The sequence below is a fragment of the Xyrauchen texanus genome, chromosome 5 (assembly GCF_025860055.1).
Source record: "Xyrauchen texanus isolate HMW12.3.18 chromosome 5, RBS_HiC_50CHRs, whole genome shotgun sequence".
NCBI lineage: Eukaryota > Metazoa > Chordata > Actinopteri > Cypriniformes > Catostomidae > Xyrauchen > Xyrauchen texanus.
The window spans coordinates 38,120,656-38,144,535 of NC_068280.1; the positions used below are offsets into that span (position 1 = coordinate 38,120,656).

The 23,880-nt window shown below is 38.1% G+C and overlaps 1 protein-coding gene across 5 annotated transcripts in view; it reads right to left on the reverse strand.

Annotated features, from left to right (window-relative positions):
- LOC127644408 (pericentriolar material 1 protein-like) overlaps window positions 1–21,842 on the reverse strand; it is a 63,692-nt gene extending 41,850 nt beyond the window's left edge. For 3 of the 5 annotated variants that reach the window (XM_052127563.1, XM_052127565.1, XM_052127561.1), the window contains exons 1-12: window positions 21,689–21,842; window positions 15,109–15,226; window positions 13,900–14,145; window positions 13,360–13,659; window positions 6,078–6,248; window positions 5,165–5,284; window positions 4,246–4,423; window positions 4,051–4,160; window positions 2,536–2,773; window positions 2,008–2,158; window positions 1,700–1,891; window positions 934–1,097 (exon numbers count right to left, since the gene is read on the reverse strand). In XM_052127563.1, coding sequence (XP_051983523.1) covers window positions 934–1,097; window positions 1,700–1,891; window positions 2,008–2,158; window positions 2,536–2,773; window positions 4,051–4,160; window positions 4,246–4,423; window positions 5,165–5,284; window positions 6,078–6,248; window positions 13,360–13,659; window positions 13,900–14,145; window positions 15,109–15,210 — 1,972 coding nt within the window. In that variant the 5' untranslated portion in view covers window positions 15,211–15,226; window positions 21,689–21,842. Of the gene's footprint in view, window positions 1–933; window positions 1,098–1,699; window positions 1,892–2,007; window positions 2,159–2,535; window positions 2,774–4,050; window positions 4,161–4,245; window positions 4,424–5,164; window positions 5,285–6,077; window positions 6,249–13,359; window positions 13,660–13,899; window positions 14,146–15,108; window positions 15,230–21,688 lie in introns of all 5 variants that reach the window. The other 2 variants (XM_052127562.1, XM_052127564.1) reach the window with 2 other exon arrangements.
- Window positions 21,843–23,880: the final 2,038 nt, after the last annotated feature.

The following is a 23,880-nucleotide window of genomic DNA, read 5'->3' on the forward strand; positions in this document are numbered from 1 at the left end:
GAGGCTGTATCTTTTCAACGCTTTGGTTAATCGACATGAAACTTTATATTGTGCCAATATAACCACCGCCTGACATTCTCATATAAATTTGGTCGCAATACCACCTATTAGTCAAAAATAAAATACAATTCTATTACATTATGAGTAATTCGGTTCATGGATTATAAGCAGGTTTTAAATATAGCATTCAAACGTGGATTTTCTGTCATATTGGTCTGCTTGGCCCTAATTATTATTTTCAAGGTTGCAGGGGCTTTTGGGGCACTTGATACATTGGTGCAACCATATTTCAAAAGCATTTTCATGTTGACTAAGGTGTTTCAAAATAAAGCTTAGATTAAAATTTTTTTTTAAAATGCTGTATTTAGGAGTAGTAGAGAGTAGTGTTGTCACGGTACCAAAATTTCAGTAATCGGTACCGATACCAGTTAAATTTCACGGTTCTCGATAACAATTTCGATACCACAGCAAAAATATGCTAATAGGATAATGTGCTATTGTGTATTAATTTACACTTGCGTCAGACATGCTCGTGTAGTGTCTCGGGTGGCATTAAATGTTTAGGTCAGGGTGTCAAGTTAAATATAGTTTAATACTCAATCTTTAAACACATCTTGATACCCTAGTTCGCATTTGCGCTCCTTCAAGTGTTTTGAATGCAAGAATGTAACGCATGTTTGTGTTGTTATGCCTACTGGAGTGTTGTTTTCTTCACTGTATAAACTGCATGTTGCTCACACAGCTAAAGTTTGACTTACTGCCCTCTGGAGTAAACCGGTGGTACTACAAGCTTGCATTTCTCAGGAATCTTACTAATTATGGTCCGGTGGCATTACGATTAATTACGTTATTACGTTATAAAATTAATTGCACGGAATTAGCGCGTTAAATCGACAGTCCTAATAAAGATGTTAAAAGAATGTGAGGTCTGACCTGTGACTGAGGGAGCATTGAGACTGCGGAGGTTCGTTGCTGAACGGTTATTAATCTCACACTCTGTGTTTAGTCGTCCATCTCTGTTATTGGAGGTGCAGTGAGCCTTTGTCAGACTGTTCATTTCCATCCAGTTACCTGGAGACTGAGGTTGGGCTGGATTTCTAATAAACAAAAAAGATTAACTCAGTTTAACAGTAGCCAGTTCATTGTAACTACCTGCAAAAGTAGTACAGAAAGGAGAGATTACTTAAAGGATTACTTCACCCAAATTGATAATTCTATCATGATTTACTTACCTTTAAGCCATCCAAGATGTGTTTGTCTTTCCTTATTTAGCGGAGCCGAAATGAAGATTTTTATAAACACATTTCAGCTCTGTCTGTCCATATAATGAAAGCGAATGGGTGCCATGATGCTGTAAAAAAATCTTCATTTCATTTCTGCTGAAGAGGTAAAGAAATAAACATCTGGGAGTAAATCCTGAGAGAATTATCATTTCTGGGTGAACTAATCCTTTAAGTATTCTCCAAATCCCATAGTAGTCACCATGTGGACAAAAGTGGCACAGAAACTGCTAGAGATTACCCAGGGTTGGTTCACCCACCCTAAAATGTGTCTGACAGTGTTTTGGGATGATGCCTGACCTAATATGAGCAAAATCAGAAACTCCACAATGAGTGTTACTTCATGTACAACACAGAAGCTAACTTTATTTCAGGAATGAAATGACTCAGATTCCTCCTAACACAGATTCCTCTGGTACCTGATGTTGGTGACAGGTTCATGGTTCTCCTGCTCTGAATCAAACATAGCTTCGAAAAGTGATCCATCCTCAGTTTCCTTATCATCCTCCACATTCTCGTTAACTGTATCCACCACCATGTCTGATGTCTGCTCATAATACTGAACAAGCTCTTTCAGTTCATTCAAACGCTTATGCACCTCTTTTAGTTTCCTAAAGGGAGGGACAAACAAGATATGAAGCAAAATACAGCACTAAAGACTAATAACAAATAAAAAACGTTTGATACATGCATTTAAGATAAAGGATAGAGAAAAGAATAGGGATACCTAAGCTTGTCAGAAGGGTGGCTGTTATCATCTCTCTGTTTGTAAGAGGAAGAGTCCTGCCTCACTGGACGTGGCTCATTTCCCACTCTATCCAAAACTGACATGCGCATGGAAACGCCCATGCGTACAACACGTTGACCGACACTTTGACCTGAAAAACACAATCATATTTTTTTTAACCTTATTCAGGGAAGACACCATAATTAGACAAGGTTTGAGGGATAGATGTACAGTCCATTTAAAAGGCCAAACTGTCCCAAGTCATGTCTTATTTTCACAACCTATTCCATTTAAATGTTTTGTCCACAAAAGGTTTTGGGGGAAAAGACATTTTCGATTGTTCATCAATTGCAAAGTTACAGCAATACAACACATTAAACACATCCGTACTTGTTGAGAGAAGCATCTAATGCAATACAAACAAACAAACACAAATATTTTTGAATAAATATTCCATCTAAAGGGAAAAGAGGGTATTTTACAAAATAGGAAACTAGATAAAGTATTAGTAACTGCAGGGTGCCTTACAGGAGCTGTTGTTGAGCGTCTGATCTCTAAGAGAGTGGAGTTCCTGGAGGATCTTGTCCATGGTCTCTTTTTTGTCCTGTAGCTCCTGTAGTTTGGCGCTAGCGGAGGTTGATGCAGTTGCTAGTGGGGCAGTGGTGGGCAACTGACCCCAGGAATTATGGCTAGTGCGTGATCGACACACCTCTCTAGAGAGAGAGAGACATTCTGCCTGTCGTCGGTTGTCTGGGACTGTCCGAGACTGAGAGAAAGATAAATATAAGTCTAATATTTAGATTTTGTTTTAGACAGGCAACAGTAACATTGTGTCACTGTATAAAACACCTTATTCCAGAATTTACATACGGGTCAGGAAGCACGAGTTAAAATGTTAATTTAAGAGCTGTTGATTTAAAACGTTAACTCAGTGTGATTAATTATATAAAGAATATTATAGATTAACATTTTAGAATAAAGGACAGCCGTAGTAAAAAACTTTTATTATTTTTAAATAATTAATTGTACAAAAACATAATGTGTTAGATTAGGGTTGCCACGGTGTACAGCATTACCGGTTTTACAAGGTACAACATTATGAATGGAACTTCCAATATCAATACAATGGCTTAATGAATAGAATAGCCTTAAATAAAGAAGGGTGTCTAATGAAGAGTTTGCAACCCATGATAAATGAACCTAAATAACGCATTGAAAGCTAGATGTTCTTTACCAACATATCAAATTACACAGGCATTAAAGTACGCACACAGACAGAAGACGTTTAATTGCAGGTAGCGAATAGAATGTGCATGGCAGGTAACTGTAAGACATCTCGGATTCAGAATGACACAAATGCTGTTAGACACACAGGCACAAACTTGAAGAAACACACTTTATTTTATTTTTAAGAACAGATAACAGAAAAGCCATCTTTACTCTTGTCTGATGCACTGTTTGTTCTGAGGCATGCAGTCCCGAGGAACACACATATGTAAAGGGTTTCTTTGTTTTAGTCTTCTGAATTTTTTTTTGCAAGAATAGTATCGTCTATGAAAATGCTGTAAATGACCTCAGACCATCTCAGCTCAGGAGGTGCCATGAGTTCAATTCGCTGTGAGCGCAACTCTGCAGGGTCACTTTATATACAGCCTATACATCTGTGATTAAGTCATAAAATATTACAAAAACACATTCACCTCGAACCATGATTTATATTTCAGTGATTATTATCAGCATTATAATTATTAGGTTTACATTTATAATTGTTTTTATATCTTAATATGTATAAGTAATTTACGTATAAGAGCTATCTTTCAAAAAGTTGAAAACACACATTTTAATAGAATTTTTACTTTAAATAAATAAAAAAAGTTTAGTGTTTGAAATTAAGCTGCCTTGCATTATTGTGTAGGCTATTGCTTAACGAAAATGACTCCATGAGTGAAAATTATGATATTGTGGCAAGTCAACATTACATTGACAACCCTAGTGAAAAGGAAGAGGCTAAACCACTGGCTGTTTAGGTCTGTGTGCATGTACCTGAGAATCATGCAGTTGGTTATGGAAGCGCTGGATAAGATCATTGAGTTCATCATTGAGCTCTGAGGTTATACTCCTACCAGACACACTTCCTGTAGTCTCTGTAACAACTGTAAAACACACATGTATATGATGTAAAAAACTACTTATAACTTTAAAACTCAAGAATGAAACAAGCATGCCTGTTCCCCTCACCAGTGTCATCCATCACAGCTATGGCTTGTTCAGCGCTTTGCTGCATGGCAAGTAGTGCAGCCTGACGACCTTGTAGTGCTCTGAGCTGCTCCTGCTGTTCCAGCATCTTCTTCAGCAGGTCATGTTGCTTATGCATGTTCTCTAGCTCCTCCTTCTGCTCTCCACACACCCCATGGCCCTGAGAAAGAATGAAATAGAAAGATTTCATTAGAACAGGATCACTGATCAACCTGGAACTATGCAATAGCAACAGCTAACAGAGGTTGGAGGTTGGCACAGACACATTACTGTTGGTGGCACATTTTCACAATAAAATTGGAAGGCAAATCAAGCATGAAGTCACACTGTTCTCAAAGCACCAAACTAATAATAAAATCCAATAAACTCTATAGCACAAAGTACACTTACATTTCTGACCACGTTACTTAAATGTTAGCTACTTGCAAAAGATGATTAGCAAGTAAGCATCTTAGAATGAGTCCAAGAAAAAAAGCAAAAGTACAAGCAGAACCTGTTAAGCTGCAAACGTCTCAAATGTCTTCATTCAGCAGTGTCATGGCAATAAGTCAACATCACATTTCTCACAGAAATCTGCTATAACTCACCACAAAACACTGTTTAATATGACACACATCTAAAGTATCATCATATATCCTAAATAAATGTCCATACAAAATAAAATGTTCACCATTGATTTTACACATAAATGGGACAAATACTGAATAATTTATTTTCAAAAACCTGAAAAAGAAAAAAAGGTCAAACTCCATAACCTCTTCCAGTACATTCAGACATCCAAGCAAGCCAACTATGCTTTAAAGGTATGAGCTCTAGATTTCACCTTGCATGCCTGTTACACCCTTATCTATGCTCAGTTAAGGAACCAAGAGGAAAATATGGGCCTTTTGCGAGTACTCACAATGGCACTGGAGGCTTCGGAGCACAGCTCCAGGTTCAGAGATGTGCTCTCAGCCACAGAGCCTGAACCTACTGCAGAGTCCACTGTGGCACCTTCATCATCATCCTCATTTTCCCTAGCCTGTAGAGTGCAGGGAGGAGCAAGGCTCAGAACAGACCGAATTTGATAGAGACGCTGCAGGCACTTGCTTATAATGCTGCTAGTTATGGGTTACGTGCAAATGCTAAGCTAATAATGGAAACAATGTTCAAGCAAGATACTAAGGAAGAAAATGCAGTTACTACTACATTTGCATAATTTTTTTAATTTAAACTGAACAAGGAAAAGGCAACTGCACAATAAAATTTAAAAATTGTCTTTGCGTTTTATACTCAAAACCAAGATACTCCAAGTGAGGTCACACTGAAGTGCAGAAACATGCTGTGGAACATGTTGCCCTAGATTTGGCCTCTACATTAATCAAGCCTGTGAAACTAAGAACAAAGCCTAACACTTCATAACTGGTATGATTCAGGTTATTGACAGACTGCTGAGCAGTGGGAGAGGATGCAGGTCCCTGAACAATGTTGTGTTTGGCTGATCACACAGTGATCATTTACAAAAGCCTATATGTTAGAGGGAAAGCAGCCACTTAAAAAGAAAAAGCATCACATCAGGATTAATTAAAAGTTTAAAAACATGGAAATACAGCTAAAAATGGGATATCTAAACAATGTTAGATAATTACAATACTTTCAGCCATTTAAAGGCTACAGTCCCTTAATTTTTTCTTAATTTGATATGAACAATCTTAACAATTGCACAATTCATACAACCTTAAACAATTTTACAATCTCAAATTAAATTTTGGCAATAAAAGTCATTCAAATGACAAATATGAAATTTCCAATAGACCTTGGAGACAAATACTGACCAGTATGTTCTGAAGAAAACGCAGGTAGGACTTCTCCTGCTCTTTCAGATGAGCGATAAGTAGAGAGAGACGTTCCACGTTTGCAGGCACATCATTCTTTTCCAACAGATCATCTCTCATGGATGATGCCTTCCCTATGTATTCACGAATTTGAACCAGTTTACTGACAACCTGAATGGAGACAAACTATGTGAGTGCACAGATACACATAAATGAAGACAGAAAGGAAATTAAAATAAGAAACATAATGATAGATAATTAGACTGAGAAACAGAGGGAAATGGAAGAAAGAAGTGCACAGAGACACAGAAGAGCAAAGAAAGAGACCAAAGAAGAGCTCTTTCACAGACAGTGTCATATTTTTAAATTGGCCTAAATTCTGAATGAACATAGGGAAGTTGTGATGTCTACTCTTATCAGTATTATTCAGAACTAGCTTAATAAAAAATAGAAAAATAAATACGAGAGTCAAAAGATTTTCATGATTTTTCCATTCCATTAATGGTGCTGTAAGCGATTTTAGCTGTTCTTGTACTTCCACGAGACTGAGTGTTAATTTAGACATGCCCCCACTTTTCAAAACACCACACTCCAAAGATACCGTTGACATCTTCAACTAAACAGTAGAGCGGTGCATCTTCTCACGGTTGTCAAACACAAGAGTAGCAAAATACTGCAGGTTAGGGTTTTTGTTTAGGGATGCACGGATATGGATTTTCTGGGCCAATAATGATAACTTATATCTCCCAGCTCATTGTGGCCGATACGATAACCAATATTTTTTTTAAGTTTATATTTTTAACCCTTTAACATGTAAATGCTAGCCAATTCATTAAAAGCTTCATTTGAAAAATATGTGTAATTTAAAAGCTTAGAATTTGGACATGTTGTTATTTAAGGTTTGGCTGATGAACCAGTGTGCCTATAAACCAAATGTATGCTGATTTAAATGAGAAATAAATGACAATACACTTGCATGAATTGTGTGGTGTCCATTTATATGAATATTTAAGGTAATCCTGATGACTCACAAACAGAGAGAATAATGAACTTCAAACAGCTGTAATAATGCATTAAACCAAAATGAGGCGATAAACAGCATGCAACAAACATTAAAACAACAAAACACACAATACAAAACTCTGTATACATGGTGTAATATTAATGATAGCAGCCAGACTGTGTATGCAGAGGTGGTTGTGTGTGATACTTATGTATGTGTGCTTATGCGTGTCTCATTCAGGTGCTTGTTACAGCACTCATCTGTGACAGTTCCACTGTATAACTTCTGAAATGTGAACACAACAATCTAATGGGAATATACAGATCTAATAGTCATGAGTCATAACGTTCTAAAAGTCTCAACTCGCAAAATACAAGTGTTTTTATCTCAAGTCACTGTGTCAAGATCTATGAACCATGGAGTCACGTGACGCCATGTGAGGGTCAGACGTGTGAATGGCGAGCTCTGTGCACGTTGCTAGTTTTTAATACTTTTTATGTCATAAACAGGTGAGATTCGATACACCCTGTTCCATAACTGTTCTAGGAGGACAATATGTCAAAGAATTCAAAATCCTCAGGATCTGGAGACATTAAAAGACACTTACGTGCTCAAGCTGCTACCCCAGACAGAGCCGCAGACCAGGGACTCAGTTTGGACGGTGCGGTGGGAGAGAGTCAATGTCAACTGTCCAACATGTATTTGATGCTGACGAAAGTTGTTGCCGACTTAAGAGGATCTTGCTGTAATACGTCGATCAAATACGGCGATGGAAACAAAATTCTCTGAGTTGGTTACAAGAGTGTCGGACATCGAGAAATGGATCGATTATCTGGAGTCATCGGAGAGAGAATCAGCAGCTAATCCGCAAGCAACCAAGAGTTTGTTTTGTGGAGGAACAAACCTTCGAGACAGTTCTGTAAATTAATCTACACATTCTTTGTCTCAAACAGATTAAAGATAAATTAGGAAGAGTCATTATTGCTTTAGCAGAAATTCAGGGGCAAATGTTGATTTTGGCTAATATTTACACACCTAACGCTGATGATCAGGATGTTGTAAGGCGCTTGCACCCCTCATGATACAATATTGGGAGGAGACTTTAATCTTTTGATGGACTCAATCCTTGATCAGAGTTGTAGGGCCTTGCCCCACTAAAAATGGCAGCAGAGACAACATGGCCCTTTGTTCTATGATCGAAGGGGAGACATTGAACTCTGTTTCCCAGAATGCTTCACAGCCAAATGGGAAGTCCAGCCCATGGACTCAATCTCAAACATCATTGGTCAAAAGCAGCCTATGACCGATGACATCAACTTCTTTACAAAACTAGCGGTCCGATTTGAGTTCGCTCCCTCTCCCTCTCCGCATCCAGCCTGGCTGCTACATCTACAGCCTTGCTGCGCTCTAAAGAGACATATCTACACAAAGGAATTTCCCTCCTTCTGGACAAAGAGAGACCACGTTTTTCTAAACCTCACCATTTGGCCACGGTAGAGTAAGTTTAACTTAGCTTTGTTCCAGTCGTGTAGTGTACTTAGTACAACCGGTTTCATTTAATTTTCACTGCGAGACAACAGTGAATTTATTTAGAAAACGGAAAAGGCGACCAGCTTCCCTTCTCAATCGTTTTCTCTCAACGTTGACTACCTCAGGCGTTTCTCTCGATCACCGGACCCGAGAAACAACGCAGAGACGTGTCTTCTCGCTGACGAAAATAATACTCAATCTGCAGGGTAGAATTTTATGAGACTTCATCAAGTCACTTACTATCATTTTTCTCTTGTCAAAGAGTGGTGCCCCAAGGATAGAATTTAACGAATATTAATTATTAATTATATCTGATAGTAAAACTGATCTAACCAACCTGTGCACCCTACAGAGTGAAGCAAAAGTGTGTAAACTCCCTAGAGCAGGGGTGTTAAACTCGGTTGCTGGAGGGCCACAGTCCAGCAGAGTTTAGCTCCAACCAAAACTAAACACACCTGAAGCAGCTAATCAAGGTCTTCAGGGGTGCTTGGAGGCATTTTGAAGCAGGGCTAGAACTAAACTCTGCAGGGCTGTGGCCCTACTGAAACTGAGTTTGACACCCCTGCTCTAGATTGTATAGACTTGATCTTAAAGACACAACCACCTGCTGGCAATGCCAATCAGAAGACGGGGACACGTGTTTTCGGGGGATGTGTTAAGATAAAGGAATTTTGGTTGAAGATTCAAAAATGTGTGACCTGTTGGGCACACAATTTTCATTTTGCCCCAGACTCTGCATTTTGGCTAATGGGGAGGTCATTACTTTTGGGGATAGCTGCTTAAAAGGTTGGGTCCTGACTGGAGTTAAGTTTGCCAGGCGAATCATTCTCAGGGGGTGGAAGACTGCTAGGGCACCCTCGTTTTGGGAGTGGTGAGGGGAGATGTGTGAGGTTGTGGCATATGAGGAGGCGGTTCATAGAAGGTTGGGAAAGTGGGATTTGTTTAATAGGAAGTGGGGTGGATATTTAGATTTTTTTGGAGGGTTTTGGGGAGGGGCAGTGGAGAGGAATTTTGATGTCTATGTACACTCTTGTTTTTTGAAAGTATATATTTTTTTTGTTTGTTTTTAATTTTTTGTTATAAATATAAGTGACCACTAAAATGCGTGTTTGTGTCGGGTGGGCAGGGGGATGTTCGGGGGGAGTGGTTAAATTTATATAACTGATTCTGTATTTTATGTTGTGTTTATTGTTTTTTTGTGGATGGAATCAATAAAAATGTTAATAACAAAATCCTGTCATCATTTACTCAACTTTATGCCATCTCAAACTTGTATGACTTTCCTCTGGGGAAGGCAAACTAAAATATTATACTTCTCGCGTTTGACAGAGTGCTGTACGCTCTGTGTACGCGTCAAGTGCAAGGAAGTGTAATAGAGCTTCAAATCCTGCTGTGCCAAATTTACAGTGAATTAATTTCTCACCCAAAACAGACATGGATTAAAAGAATTCACACTGAATTTGAGTTCACCCAAAAAGGAAAATTCTCTCATCATTAACTCGCCCTCATGCCATCCCAAATGTTTATGAATTATTTTCTTCTGCAGATCACAAACAAACATAGAACGCATAAAGGCAGCATAAAACTTCTCCACATGGATCAAAACACTGGATTCATATTTTCTTAAGCAGAACAGAACTAATATATATATATATATATTTTTTTTTTAGGTGTGAATCTTCATTGGCCTCACGATTCAATTACGATTCAAAGGGTAAGATTCGATTATAAAACGATTCTCGCTGCATCATAATGCATCTTGTCCTTCAATATCTTTCTTTTTAACGTTTCTTCAAAATGTATTTTTACTCTATATTTTTTCCCTTTCAGCTTTGTATTTAACAGCTGTTTTAAAAATCAGAACAAGTCACATTACATAAACTGGCCTTTTACATTCAGTATGAGCTGTGAACAAAACACAGAACACCCACAAGATTAAATAAATGGTTCTATAGTTCAAAAGAGTATCTCAGTTTTTCAGTTTCTTTCTTTAGAACCTTATAAAACATCTCTTAAAAGCACAAAAAGAAATATTGGTTCTCCATGAAAAAACACTGACTACGATTACTTCAACCGATTATATTATTATTTTTAAGCCTTGTAAATGATTTAAATGATTTAAAATGAATCTATGCCATGCTATTCATTTTCATTTTTAAGCACAAATGGAAGTTGCTGCTCCAGGATGAGAGATATATCTGCTTCTATGAGAATGCAGCTGTCAACTTCTCCTCTCCTCACCTGCAAAGGTGATAGTAAAGCGGTTTAAATAGCGCAGTTGTTGCTTCAGAAATGTATCAAGCGTCCCATATGCACTATTCTATCTGTTTGCTCTGCGAGTAGAAGATAAAACCTTTATCGTCAGGTGTGCGCACTATCCTGACAAACAAGTGACTGGCAATGACAAAAGCCAATGAAATAGAGAGCGTGCAAGAGTAGAGAAAGGCATCGGGAGGAAGAAAAAATAATCAAATGAAAACATCACCAACATCTCCTGAACCGCTGCCTTGTCATTATTTTCTTGTGTTTCCCCCAGTTGTGTGCAAATCAGTGCAATTATGGGTGCGAAATCGTCTTTCATGTTTTTTGTTGGCTTCTTATCATGAATAAACTCCTGTTGCTATGTGCATGGGTTTGTGAAAGAATGTCGGGATTGTAGTTTCATTCGGGCACAAATGGTCATGTGTTTGATACAGTTGGTCTGCAAACAGTCGTGTTTGTGCACTTGAATTTAGTGAATGAAATTAACTTGCTTCTTTGTTTCCACATCTGTATTTGGCGTGGACCAATGCTCTGCCGTGATTTAAACTGAACTCAGAATCTATTCTGATTCTTTTGAGAATTGATTCAAAATCATTTGAGTATGAATCGCGATGCATCGCTGAATGCATAACAGCTCTAACGATTTGGACAAAAAGTCATATTGCGATTATTTTGAAAGATATTGAGATTGCGATTTGAACTGCAATTATGATGGTAATGTTTTCCACATGTTCAACTGCAAAAAGGCTACTAGGGTTTTCACACTTGAGCCCTCTTAAAAAGAACCAAACTTACACCTTTTTTCAGTTCAACCACAAACAAATAAATATATAAACAGTAAAATAAAGTCTTCTTCGTATTCAAACGTGACCGTCCACCTTGTACCTGTTTTTGTCCATTTTGTGACAGGGTCTCAGCCCACTAATCATCATCATTAGTTTTTGAAACAGTCAACTTGAATATTAGGGATACTCCAATCAGGATTTTAACATCCGATACCAATCTGCAATTGTTTTTCATTTCATCAATCGATGATAATCATTTAACTTTTTATCAGCAGCTCTGTCAAAACTGGTTATATGTAAGCATTCTGCTCAATATCACTGTTAACTAAATTTCCCTGTTGGTAAAACCATAGTTGTTGCCTAGTTTTTGCTGCCAAAAATAATGTTGGTTTATTGAATAATGCAATAAACACAAAACATAATTGTTACTTTTTATTCTAGGCCTTAAAAACTAGTAGGCTTTTACAAACTGTTCTTTACTGTATATAAGATAGTCCTAAAGAATGTGTCTTAACATCAAATTGAATATATAACCCATTGGTGTAATTAAATTTAAAGTGAAGATTTTGGTTAGTTTGTCACCATTTAATTAAAAAAAAAGAATCATTATTTTATTAGATTTAATTTAGTAATGCATTATAGCAGGGGTGCCCAATACGTCGATCGCAAAGGCAATGCTGGTAGATCGCACAAAATGTAAATGTACTTTCGTTAAATTTTAATAAAAATAAATATTATGTCTTTCCCTCTTTTAGTTTATGTCTGACTTGCACTTGACGAGTAAATATTGACCAGGCGAGGTTTTGTTTATTCAGTTGCCATGACAACTAGGTTTGCGCATACACGCCTTCCAAGGGCTTCTGTAAACACAGCGCGAAACTGCGATGCTACTGCCTGGATTAGGCAAAACTGAATGGAATCAGACAGTTTTGCCTAATCCGGCAGTAGCATCACTAAATTCAATAGTTTTTCGAATAGATTTTTTATATATATATATATATATATATATATATATATATATATATAAAAATCTTGACAAGCAAAGGTCTCCTTGGAGATCATTATTTCAAGCAAAATTACACTTCCTAGCGCCATCTAGCACTCTGCGCATGCATCAAGACTGATATTGAAATAATGATTGTGCCTAAAGACTGCAATGGAAAGATAAACAGTTAAAAAAGCAATTATGTTTTGGTCTGTTCTTACCTAAAATCGATTAATCGCTATAAGAGATAGTTTATTCTTTAATAAATCTTTGTTTGTTTTCAGCAGAAGAAAGAAGGTCATACACATCTGGGATGGCATGAGGGCGAGTAAATTATGAGAAAATGTTTGGGTGAACTAGCCCTCTAAGAAGACAAGGATTAAAACACTTAAGTCATATGGATTTCTTTTATGCCGCCTTGTATTTTGGGAGCTTCAAAGTTTTGGTAAACATTCACTAGCATTGTATGGTCCTAAGGAGCAGAGATATTTTCTAATAATCTCCATTTATGTTCAGCAAAAGAAAGAAAGTCATACACATCTGGGATGGGGTGAGTAAATGATGAGTGAATATTTATTTTTGCGAGAACTATTCTTTTAATGATGCATTGAAAAATACGGACCAAAACTTGTAATCGAAGGTTATTGAACCAACAATAAATACACGTTCAAACAGACACATACACATTAAAAAGAAAAAAATTCTCATCTCGATTACCTGACTGCTCTCAATAGTAAGTTCTCCTCGTCCATCCTCCAAAACAAACCCCTGGGCACCATCCAGACTGAAAGCTTCATTACTTGCTGCTGGCACCGGGGCAAACAGCTCTTTCCCTGGGCTTTGTTTCTTGGGTTCCTTGCCCCCAGGTGTGGAAAAGGCGGATGCAGTGGACTCTTTACTCTTGTTAGTGTTGAGGTGAATAGGCAGGAAATTGAAAGGTTTCTTGGCCTCAGTAGATAGCTGTCTCTGATTGTTGGCTGCAGTGGCACGGCCTTGAGAATCACTGCCAATGCTTCTCTGTTGGGATGAAAAGTGATATTTCGGTTAACCAAAGGACAATTATGAGATTTGCATTTCCTTTAAGAGCTGGCCAAAATTTTCTAGCCATCTATTAAGGGTTTGAGTGTCAGTTTTTTTTTTTGTTTTTTTTTAGCTCAATGCACTCCCTATCCTGAAACAACAGCCTGCTTTGGCCATGGCTAATGTGCTCGTGAAAGTGCATCATGAACCTGATCCTGGTTACAATTCTAAGCTCACCTCATCCAGATCCGTGAAATGTATGGCCTGTCGGAGTCTATCCAGCTCAGCCTGGTCAGGCACAGACATCTGAGTGCTATACTTCACATGAGGGTAGGAGTGGGGTGTGCGAGCCCTACGTCGCCCTACTCCTGGAGTGGACTCTGGAGAGATGTCATTGGTTAGCCGGCTCTCTGACATGGCTGAGAACTTCTTCCTGTTCTTCTCAGATGAGCGGTTAGCCCTCTTCTGCTGCACTCCCCAATCCTGAGAAAGTCAATATTTACAATCATAAATGTTAATATGGCTATTTAATGTGAACTTGTGATGTTGTTCTGCTAACGCTTCATTGTTCAATAACAATAGACTGAGCAGGCTTGATTTAATAAATCCTATTATGTTTGAAACAGGTCTCAACTTTCATTCTTGTCATGTTGGGAGTAGGGTTGCAGAGGTATACTGGTTTCACGGTATACCACGGTTTGAAAATTGACGGTTATCATACCATGTACATTTGCTTATCTACGGTATTGAGAAAAAAATGCAACCGGACGGAGATTCTCACATGCGCGTGCGCATCTCCCTTCCTTCTCGACTGTCTGTCAGACTCGTCAAATTGCGCCACACACACACACATGCAGCAGATGTCAGAGAGAAGCAAGGCGAGGGGGTCTGACATGAGTGTGTGTGTGAGTTAAAGCAGTGTTTCTCAACTGGTCTATTCGGACTGGGTCGCGGACAGTAGGGCAATAACAATGCCATAGCAATTGAAGATATTTTCGCGGCCGCCCAAGTGATCGAGTATTTACATGCCAAGGCAGATTTAATGATAATCTCGTGAACAGTTAAAGACTACTCATCTGCACTGCTATGCTAACATGCTTTAGTTACATGCCATTTTTTTATCATGTTTATAATTCTGTTTATTATAATTCTGTTAGCTTTCTTATTTTTTCTATTCATTTTATTTTCAAAAGGGAGACTTTTTTTTTTACACATACTTCAATAAAATAAATGGTTTCAAGTTTCAATTATAATAAAGTGTTTGCTCAAAAATAAATAGATAATTACCTATTTACCTAGAAATAACCCTTCTGTTTTCACTGATAACAGTAATTGTGTAATACTGTATACCGTGAAACCGTGATATTTTCTGAGACGGTTATCATACCATGAAAATCTCATACCGTTGCAACCCTAGTTGGGAGTATCCGAATGATTGATTAATACCATGTTATTAAGTCTGTCATCAAGGCTGCCATTGGAGATGGTCCAGTTTTGCTGCTCCTGCTCATCTGTGCCATCTTCAAATGGAGTGCCGCCTGTCGCCATAATGTACTCTCAGAACCTGCTGAAATAATTTAATCAGCATTCACATGAACCTTACATAAATGAGTACATAATCCTAATTCAAATCAAGTCTCAGCTCATTCCTCACAGTCAGAAATACGTTGCAAACTGAGTTTTGTTGACCAGCTGCCAAGCAACTTTTATCACACCACTGAGAGCATGACAACATTAACTTAAGTAAACTTCACAAACTTAAGTAAACTTAAAGTGTGCCAAGAAAACATCCCCCACACCATTACACCACCACCACCAGCCTGCACAGTGGTAACAAGGCATGATGGATCCATGTTCTCATTCTGTTTACACCAAATTCTGACTCTACCATCTGAATGTCTCAACAGAAATCGAGACTCATCAGACCAGGCAACATTTTTCCAGTCTTCAACTGTCCAATTTTGGTGAGATTTTGCAAATTGTAGCCTCTTTTTCCTATTTGTAGTGGAGATGAGTGGTACCCGGTGGGGTCTTCTGATGTTGTAGCCCATCCGCCTCAAGGTTGTGCGTGTTGTGGCTTCACAAATGCTTTGCTGCATACCTCGGTTGTAACTAGTGGTTATTTCAGGCAAAGTTGCTCTTCTATCAGCTTGAATCAGTCGGCCCATTCTCCTCTGACCTCTAGCATCAACAAGGCATTTTCGCCCACAGGACTGCCGCATACTGGATGTTTTTCCCTTTTCACACCATTCTTTGTAAACCCTAGAAATGGTTGTGCGTGAAAATCCCAGTAACTGAGCAGATTGTGAAATACTCAAACCGGCCCGTCTGGCACCAACAACCATGCCACACTCAAAATTGCTTAAATCACCTTTCTTTCCCATTCTGACATTCAGTTTGGAGTTCAGGAGATTGTCTTGACCAGGACCACACCCCTAAATGCATTAAAGCAACTGCCATGTGATTGGTTGATTAGATAATTGCATTAATGAGAAATTGAACAGGTGTTCCTAATAATCCTTTAGGTGAGTGTATATATACACACATATACACACACACACACGCACATACACACACACACACAATGTACTGTGCAAGTTTTAGGCACTTAAGGTGTTTCACAAAAACATTTGTCTTAAGATGGTTAATTATATCTTCAGCTTTAGTGTGTCAATAGGAAAAATATATTTTAGACACATAAACATTACTTTTGCGAACAGAAAAGATTAGAAAATAACAGGGCGCTCTGCAACAGATGGCATTGCATGCCTCTCCCCAAACATCGAGTCATTCTGGGATTACATTAAGAGAGAGAAGCAATTGAGACAGCCTAAATAGATAGAAGAACTGTGGTAAAATTCTCTAAGATGCTTGGTACATCCTATCTGCCAACAACCAAGAAAAACTGTGTCCAGGTGTACCTAGGAGAATTGGTGCTGTTTTGAAAGCAAAGGTAGCCACACCGAATATTGATTTAGCTTTTTTATGTATACTGGAATTTGTATGATGATAATTGATAAATGAAAACTATTTATGCTATTATTTTTGAAGACATCCTCACTATGCAACATTTTTCACAAGTGCCTAAAAGTTTTGCACAGTACTGTGTTTGTGTGTGTGTGTGTGTGTGTGTATATAAAACTAGAGATGCACCGATCGACCGGCCAGGGACCGGAATTAGCCGATTTTCCACATGCTTGGCCGGACCGGTGACCGGCCGGTCAGCCTCACGTCTTTCCGATTCCAAGCCGGTCCTTTTTGTTGCCAGCGGCGCAGGCAATAACGTCACAGCTGCACGTAAACATGTCATTGGCGTGAAAGATCTTCACTGTGAGTGAAGAATACATAAAGTTCGAAATGTGTAATAATTGTAAGGCCAAAGTAAACCGTGTGGGAACCACCACAATAACTTTCGGAACAACAAACATAATTAGCCATTTAAAACACCATCACCCAGCTGAAAATGCCCATTTTAAAAAAAGAATCTAAAAAGGGGAAGCGGCTAAAGCTAGCCAGAGCTCTGAGCCAGTCACAAGTCAGCAGCCTCTCCTCTCATTCCTTGGTATGAGCAGCGAAAAGACCAAAGCAATTACAAGGAAAATTATGGAATTCATGGCCCTGGATGACCAGCTGTTCTCCATAGTTGAGGACAGAGGGATCAGAAATCTGATAATTTTCCTCGATACAGAGGAGAAGGTACTTTCCGACGTTGCGTTGCCCAAGTTGTTTAATCTCGTGTCATGTCACACACACAGCCTGTTATCTGTCAACATTTGGGTACACAAATCCGGGTGAGGGGAAGTGGGGTGCTGGATGGCAGAGGCAGGCTAAATTCTATACAAATTGTGCCGTTGTGATTTAATGTGCTGAGTAACGTAATTTTTCCCACCGTGTCCGATATTAAAATCAGTGCGACACACATTGCAAAAGGCGTGGGCATTGTCGATATGGCTTCGGGATATGAAATTAAATTCTTCCATCCAGCTGTTGTTAAATGTACATGTATATTTTGTTTTTTCACTGGAGCACCAGCGGAGTCTTCTCCTCCCATCTACCAGTGATGCTTTATTTAACATCCCGCGTCTACTGCCTGCGCAGATATCAACAGCGCAAATGGGTTGTAGGTTCCCAGGTTGAGGTCATAAATGATTTGTAATGTGTATGATGTGTCGATTGTGTGAGTAGGATGTGTTTCATTCAAGATCTGGCAAATGGACCACCTTGGAATAATATATTGATGTGATTATTCATATAACGTGGTTTGGGCCATACAAATTAAGGCAGTTTTTTTGGGAGAAATAACAAAACGGGAGACTCCCGGGAAAAACGGGAGTGTTGACAGGTATGGTTTCAAGCCGTTCCCGAAGCAGTGCTCAGTTTTACAACTGATATTTGGACATCTAACGTAAGTTGAGCGTATTGGACACTTCAGTTTTTCAGATCTTTGGAATTGTTTTGTTAGATGAGTAATAAAGAGAAAAAGGTCCATTTAGAAAAATAGTGGAAAGTGACATCTCACAGCAACTAATTTGCAGTTAATTGTTATTTCTACCTCTTTCCAGTCACAGAGCACTTTATTTTGAGAGTTGTTTAAGTGAGAGAAGATCCTGTAACTTAGTGCAGTTTGGGGGAAATTGTAATGTTTAATAATTTATTTTATAATGAAAATAAAATGTTGCATTGAAGAAAGGTAGATTTTGTTTGTATATGCAGTCAATAATAGTTCTTAGAAAGAAAATCGGAATAAATCGGTATCAGCAGGTCACACTTGCAAAAACATCGGAAATCGGAATCGGCCAAGAAAATTGCAATCGGTGCATCTCTATATAAAACATCATTCCATCCTGAAGTCTGAATAGCGTTTAATTTGGTACAATTAAAGCATGATAATAATGTACTGTGGTGTTATGAGATGTTAATGGTATTAACATCTCATACATGCCGACACAGTATTACCATGGCACATGTCTCACAATTAAACAAAACAGCCTAAGGTAGTATCATAGTACTTTTGATAGAAGTCTGTGAACTCTAATGCCAGGGGAATATGAACGAGGTCTGCTACTGTGCCGAAAAGCTGCTGTTGCGTATGAGGGAAGGTCGTTAAAACGGTTAACCCGGTCAAACTGTCAACACCCCCTCCACTACTTTCACCTCACCATTGCAGGTAAAGTTCTTCTGAAGTCTACCAAAGCTTATCTAAACCTATCATTCAGAAGGACTGGTAGATATATATTTCTTTTCTTTTTTTTTCTTTTTTAACAAATGAACACCAGCTGCCTCACAGACTTAAATCAGTGCTTAACCTGTTAACCTGCACCAGTGCGCAGTCGCACCGAAGAGTACCCCCAGTTTAATGTTTATGAATAGATTTAACGTGAAAGAACATCATTAATCTTGGCAAACTATATATCATTTTAAAGGTGTAAGCCTCAAGCATCGATGATAGAGCTCTGTTTTTCGATGAAAAGCTTATAACGAATGTATTTCTTGCATTTATGTAAGCAATACAGATCAAACACTCGTAATCAAAAACGGAGTACTTACCAGTAGTGTCGTAATAACGAGCCACACACGCATCCACTGCTAGAAGTTCCAGATTGGATGGAAAGGTGAGGGTCCACTGAATAACATCCCATAGAGCATTTTTAGTCCAAAGAAACAATAACGTTGTAACATCGATGGTTATTCCTTTGTTTACATCGAAGTTTCTTCAGGGTGAAGTATCATACTTGTCGGTTATGCAATACAATTATGCATAAAAACAGACTCCGGTAGCCGAACGTTATATGGGTGTGTTGCTTAGAGTGTAATGAACAAATTAAGACCGCACACACACACACAAATACAAAGATAGGCAATATATAGGTCGAAATATCCAAACACTGCGGTCAGTTTTTTGACGTCATGATATGCTGATCCTATTGTTTTGTCTTTACAATGAAAGCCAATGAAAGAACTGAAATGATATGACTGATAGAAAATGTAGCCAAGCAGTGCACGATTCCAACGATATCCGGGAAGTTTAAATTCCTCGCGAACAAGATGTTTTTTTATTTATTTGAATCAGCCACTAACCTGCGAATTAGGCTGTGACCACACCCCCGCCATTTGACAACAAACGAGCCATAGTAAAAAGACGGTTCCCCAGTCAACATCTGTTTTCGCGTCTTACTTACTGGACGGATTATCTCATCAAATGGATCGTCAAAAGAAGTTTTTTTCTGCTGAAGATGTTTTATTTGAGATCACTCGAAGCAGCGATGACGAAATTGAGGAGTGAATACAGCGACGACGGTGATATGCTTGAGGACGGAAACATGGTCCAATTTTACATCGGTGAGTTGCTATGTAACATGCACACATTATACGTGTGTGTGTGTGAGAGAGAGAGAGAGAGAGAGAGAGAGAGAGAGTGTGTGTGTGTGTGTGTGTGTTTGTTTTCCCATTTGATTTATAAAGTAAATGCATTGTGGTCTGAAAAGATAAGGTACTGCACCTTATAAAACAATGGCTTGTCTGATGGCTGGCCATCAGTGTGATTGTTGATTCTATGTCTGACCATCCATATGAATCCTGTCTGTATCACTGGCCATCACCAGCCATTGAATGTTGAATGGGCTGACTATCGGTATGAATAGTGTATATGATGACTAAAATAGCTTGCAGTACCCTTCATAACATTTGGTCATTAGGATGCTTTTTGAGGTATCCAAGGAGGCTTCTTGGTACCTGGACATAGTCTTGGAAAAAATATTGCAGAAATCTCATTTTTCATAATATCTTCCTCAAATGTGAAATATAAACTGATGAGACTTGTGGCTTTCAATCAATTGCCTAACTGGATTCCTCCAGGTTGGTTCATTTATTTTTCATAAAATAATGAAATGTTACTTGCAGTACAAATTATCTTCAAGACACTTTAAATTCTATAAATGTTTGTCTGTGTAAGTTTTTTCAACTTTTACATTTGGGTAATAAACTCCAAAGTGTCTTCTTTTTAAATATGTCTAAATTGTGCATGTAGAGCAAATTGTTCAGTAACTACAATTATTTTAGTTTGGGGATGTCATTTCTGGGGATGTGCCTCGGGCAGGTGAACAGAGAAATGGAACCAACATAGTCTTGGAAAAAAGCTTGCAGGAACCCCATTTTTCATTATATCTTCCTCAAATTTGAAATATAAACTGATGAGACTTGTGGCTTTCAATCCTTTACCTAATTGGATTCCTCCAGGTCTATTTTTATATATTTGTACATGAAATAATAAAACATTTTTTGAAGTTCACATTATTTATGAGGCACTTCAACTTTTATAACTTTTTATTTGTTTGAGCATTATCAACTCTGATTCATTGTTAGTAGAGTGCCAAGTGTCTTCTTTCTAAAGAGACCTTAATTGTGCCTGTGGTACACTGTTCTCAGGAGCTATATTTATTTTAATTCAGGTATGTCATTTTCAGCTGTGAGCCCCTGAGTGGGGGTGCAGGTTAACAGGTTAAAACACGTGAGCTTTATGACTGACAGAGAGGCGCGTGAAGGCTTTTTGCCCTGTCACCATGGTAACTATAACTCGAGTTCCCCGCAAAAACTACCGGCTGAGTGAAATAAACACTAATAGAGAGTAATAACACAGCCAAATGCCTAACTATTAATTATAATAAAATGGAGAACATACCAGCGTATGTCATTATTAATTTAATAGTGCTATATTAGGCGAAAACAAGGGCTTGTCCACCTGACTCACAAAGGCAGTTGCATCTGACCGGTGCATCACTCTGTCAGCAAACACGAGCCACTAGTCCACTTTCAGCCTTCTTGGTGCATTTAAAATGTTATGAATGTTAATAAAATCAGTGCAAAGGTTACATATTTGAGTGGCATTTGCCCCATGTTACGAAACAAGATATTAATTGTTGAAATAACGTGTGATTTCTTAGTCTGAGAGCTAGCAAGCTAACATAAATTGAAACTGCACAAGCCCAGCTAGCGCGGTCTGATATCACTGAATAACCAGTAACATTACCTTGAATGCGGTGTGAAGAGCTCTCTCTGCTGCAATTTATAACTGGAGTATCACAAAACAATTCACATATGAAGTGTATTACTATCCAAGATAAAGTGTCAATGCGTAGTGCGGCTTTAACTCAGAGTAACTGCCTTTCCAGCTGCGTCCATCTTTCCCCATATCCAAACAAACCGGCGGAGGGATACTGCTCTTATTGTCAGTAAATCTACATGTATTTTGAACTTCTATCTGTTCGTTATATGCTTTGACATAAAGTGTTTATTAACTGCGTTTTATGAAAAGTTTATTGATATTATGAACCTAACAAAGAAATCGAGTACACAAGACAGTGGTACTATTTATTAGGCGGCAGCATTTGGGGACTGATAGAGAAGTTGTCTGCGATGTCTTAAAGGTACAGATGCAGAAAATTGTGTTTGATGGAATGAAGGTGATAGGGACAGTTAGTGAAAGAAATCAAAAAAAAAAATATTACAACAAATTAAAATAGCATTAATCTGTATTTGAATGATAAAGGGTCCAAGAAAATGCATGCGAAATGAAACAAATGCATATAATGATTTGCACAACCGTTGTATGTGAATAATGCAGTAATGCAAGGTTAAAACCTGACAGCATCACAATGACTAAGCTATAGTTTCTATTAAATAAGTATAGAGTTTACTGTCCTTACTTAGTTTAAAATACAATTTTAAAAACTGTCAAATTACTGACCTCAGAAAGATTAATCACCATAAAACTCAAATAAACAATTTATAAGATCCAGTCTGCAATGATAAAAATAGTTACTATTTGTATTTTCTGGAAGTTGCACATCTGTGAGTATCAATATAACTTAAAATTAAGGGCTTAGGTTTGGCTAGAATATTAGGGGGTGGCAATGTGAAGCATGGGGGGGTTGCTTGTTTTAATTATTGGAGGGGTTACCTCCCCCCATCACCCATGAATCTACACCCTGCTTATAATATTCAGTATATTAATAGATAATTTTATATATACTACAAGTATATATAATTTTCAAATATGTCAAATGTGTGTAACCAGAGAATGCATTGGCTGTAGATGTCCCTTTGATTAACTTTTTATTTACAATTTTGCATATAGGCTACACTTTAACAGTTTATAGTGTATATGTAGTATATGTAGTCCAAAATGTTGAACCAAATTTTCAAAACATCTTAACACTCCACTCTCATATAGTTCACAGACTGTAATAACCACAAGCATATTTCACTGAGAGAATGGTAGAAAAAGACTCTCTCTGCTTTATATATATATAGCAAAAAGCTTCCCTGCATGGTCCCCCAACTCAAGTATGACTGTCTTGCCCTGTATAACCAAAACTCCACTTTCCATGACAAAATAGTATTATATCTGTATTTCAATCAGGTAAATTCTCTGAGGCCATCAGATGACATTCGGCGCTTCAGCTCTGCCTCTGCACTATTAATATTCCCTTCCAACTCCACAAGTTCTCGTGCTTTGGAATTTTGATGAATGAGGCATACTGTATGATCCGACCCCTAAGAACCACCTTATGTGCCTCCAAAGCCATGCCCTCAGAAGATACTGAGGACCAGTTGGTCTCCATATAAACATTGATTTCAGTCTTTAACATTTGTTGGAAATCAGGATTTCGCAAAGGGATACATTAAAGCCTACTATATGATTTATTTTTCTCCGTATGTGGCAACACTTCTAAACTCACCAGGGCGTGATCTGAGACTAAGATGTTTCCAATTGAGCAGTCCGCTACAGATGAAATGAGGGATTAAGATATTTAGAAAAAATCTATTCTAGAATAAATCTTATGGACTGATAAAAAAAATGTATAGTCCCTAATGGATGGGTTCAAAAGTCACCAAATATCAGCAAGACCAAGATTTGTACACATCCTGTGAAGTGTCAGTGTTGCTATAGGGAGCTTACATACTTTTTCTTCACTAAGGACTGAGTCCATCAAAAGATTAATGTCTCCTCCCAATATTATATCATAAGGGGTGCCAGCGGCTTGCAGCATCCCTTCAAGATCAATAAAAAAGCCCTAATCATCAACGTTAGGTGCGTAAATATTAGCCAAAACCAACTTTTGCCCCTGAATTTCTGCTAGAACAATAATGATGCTCCCTAATTTATCTTTAATCTGCTTGAGACATTTGAATTCTAGATGTTTACTTATAAATGTAATG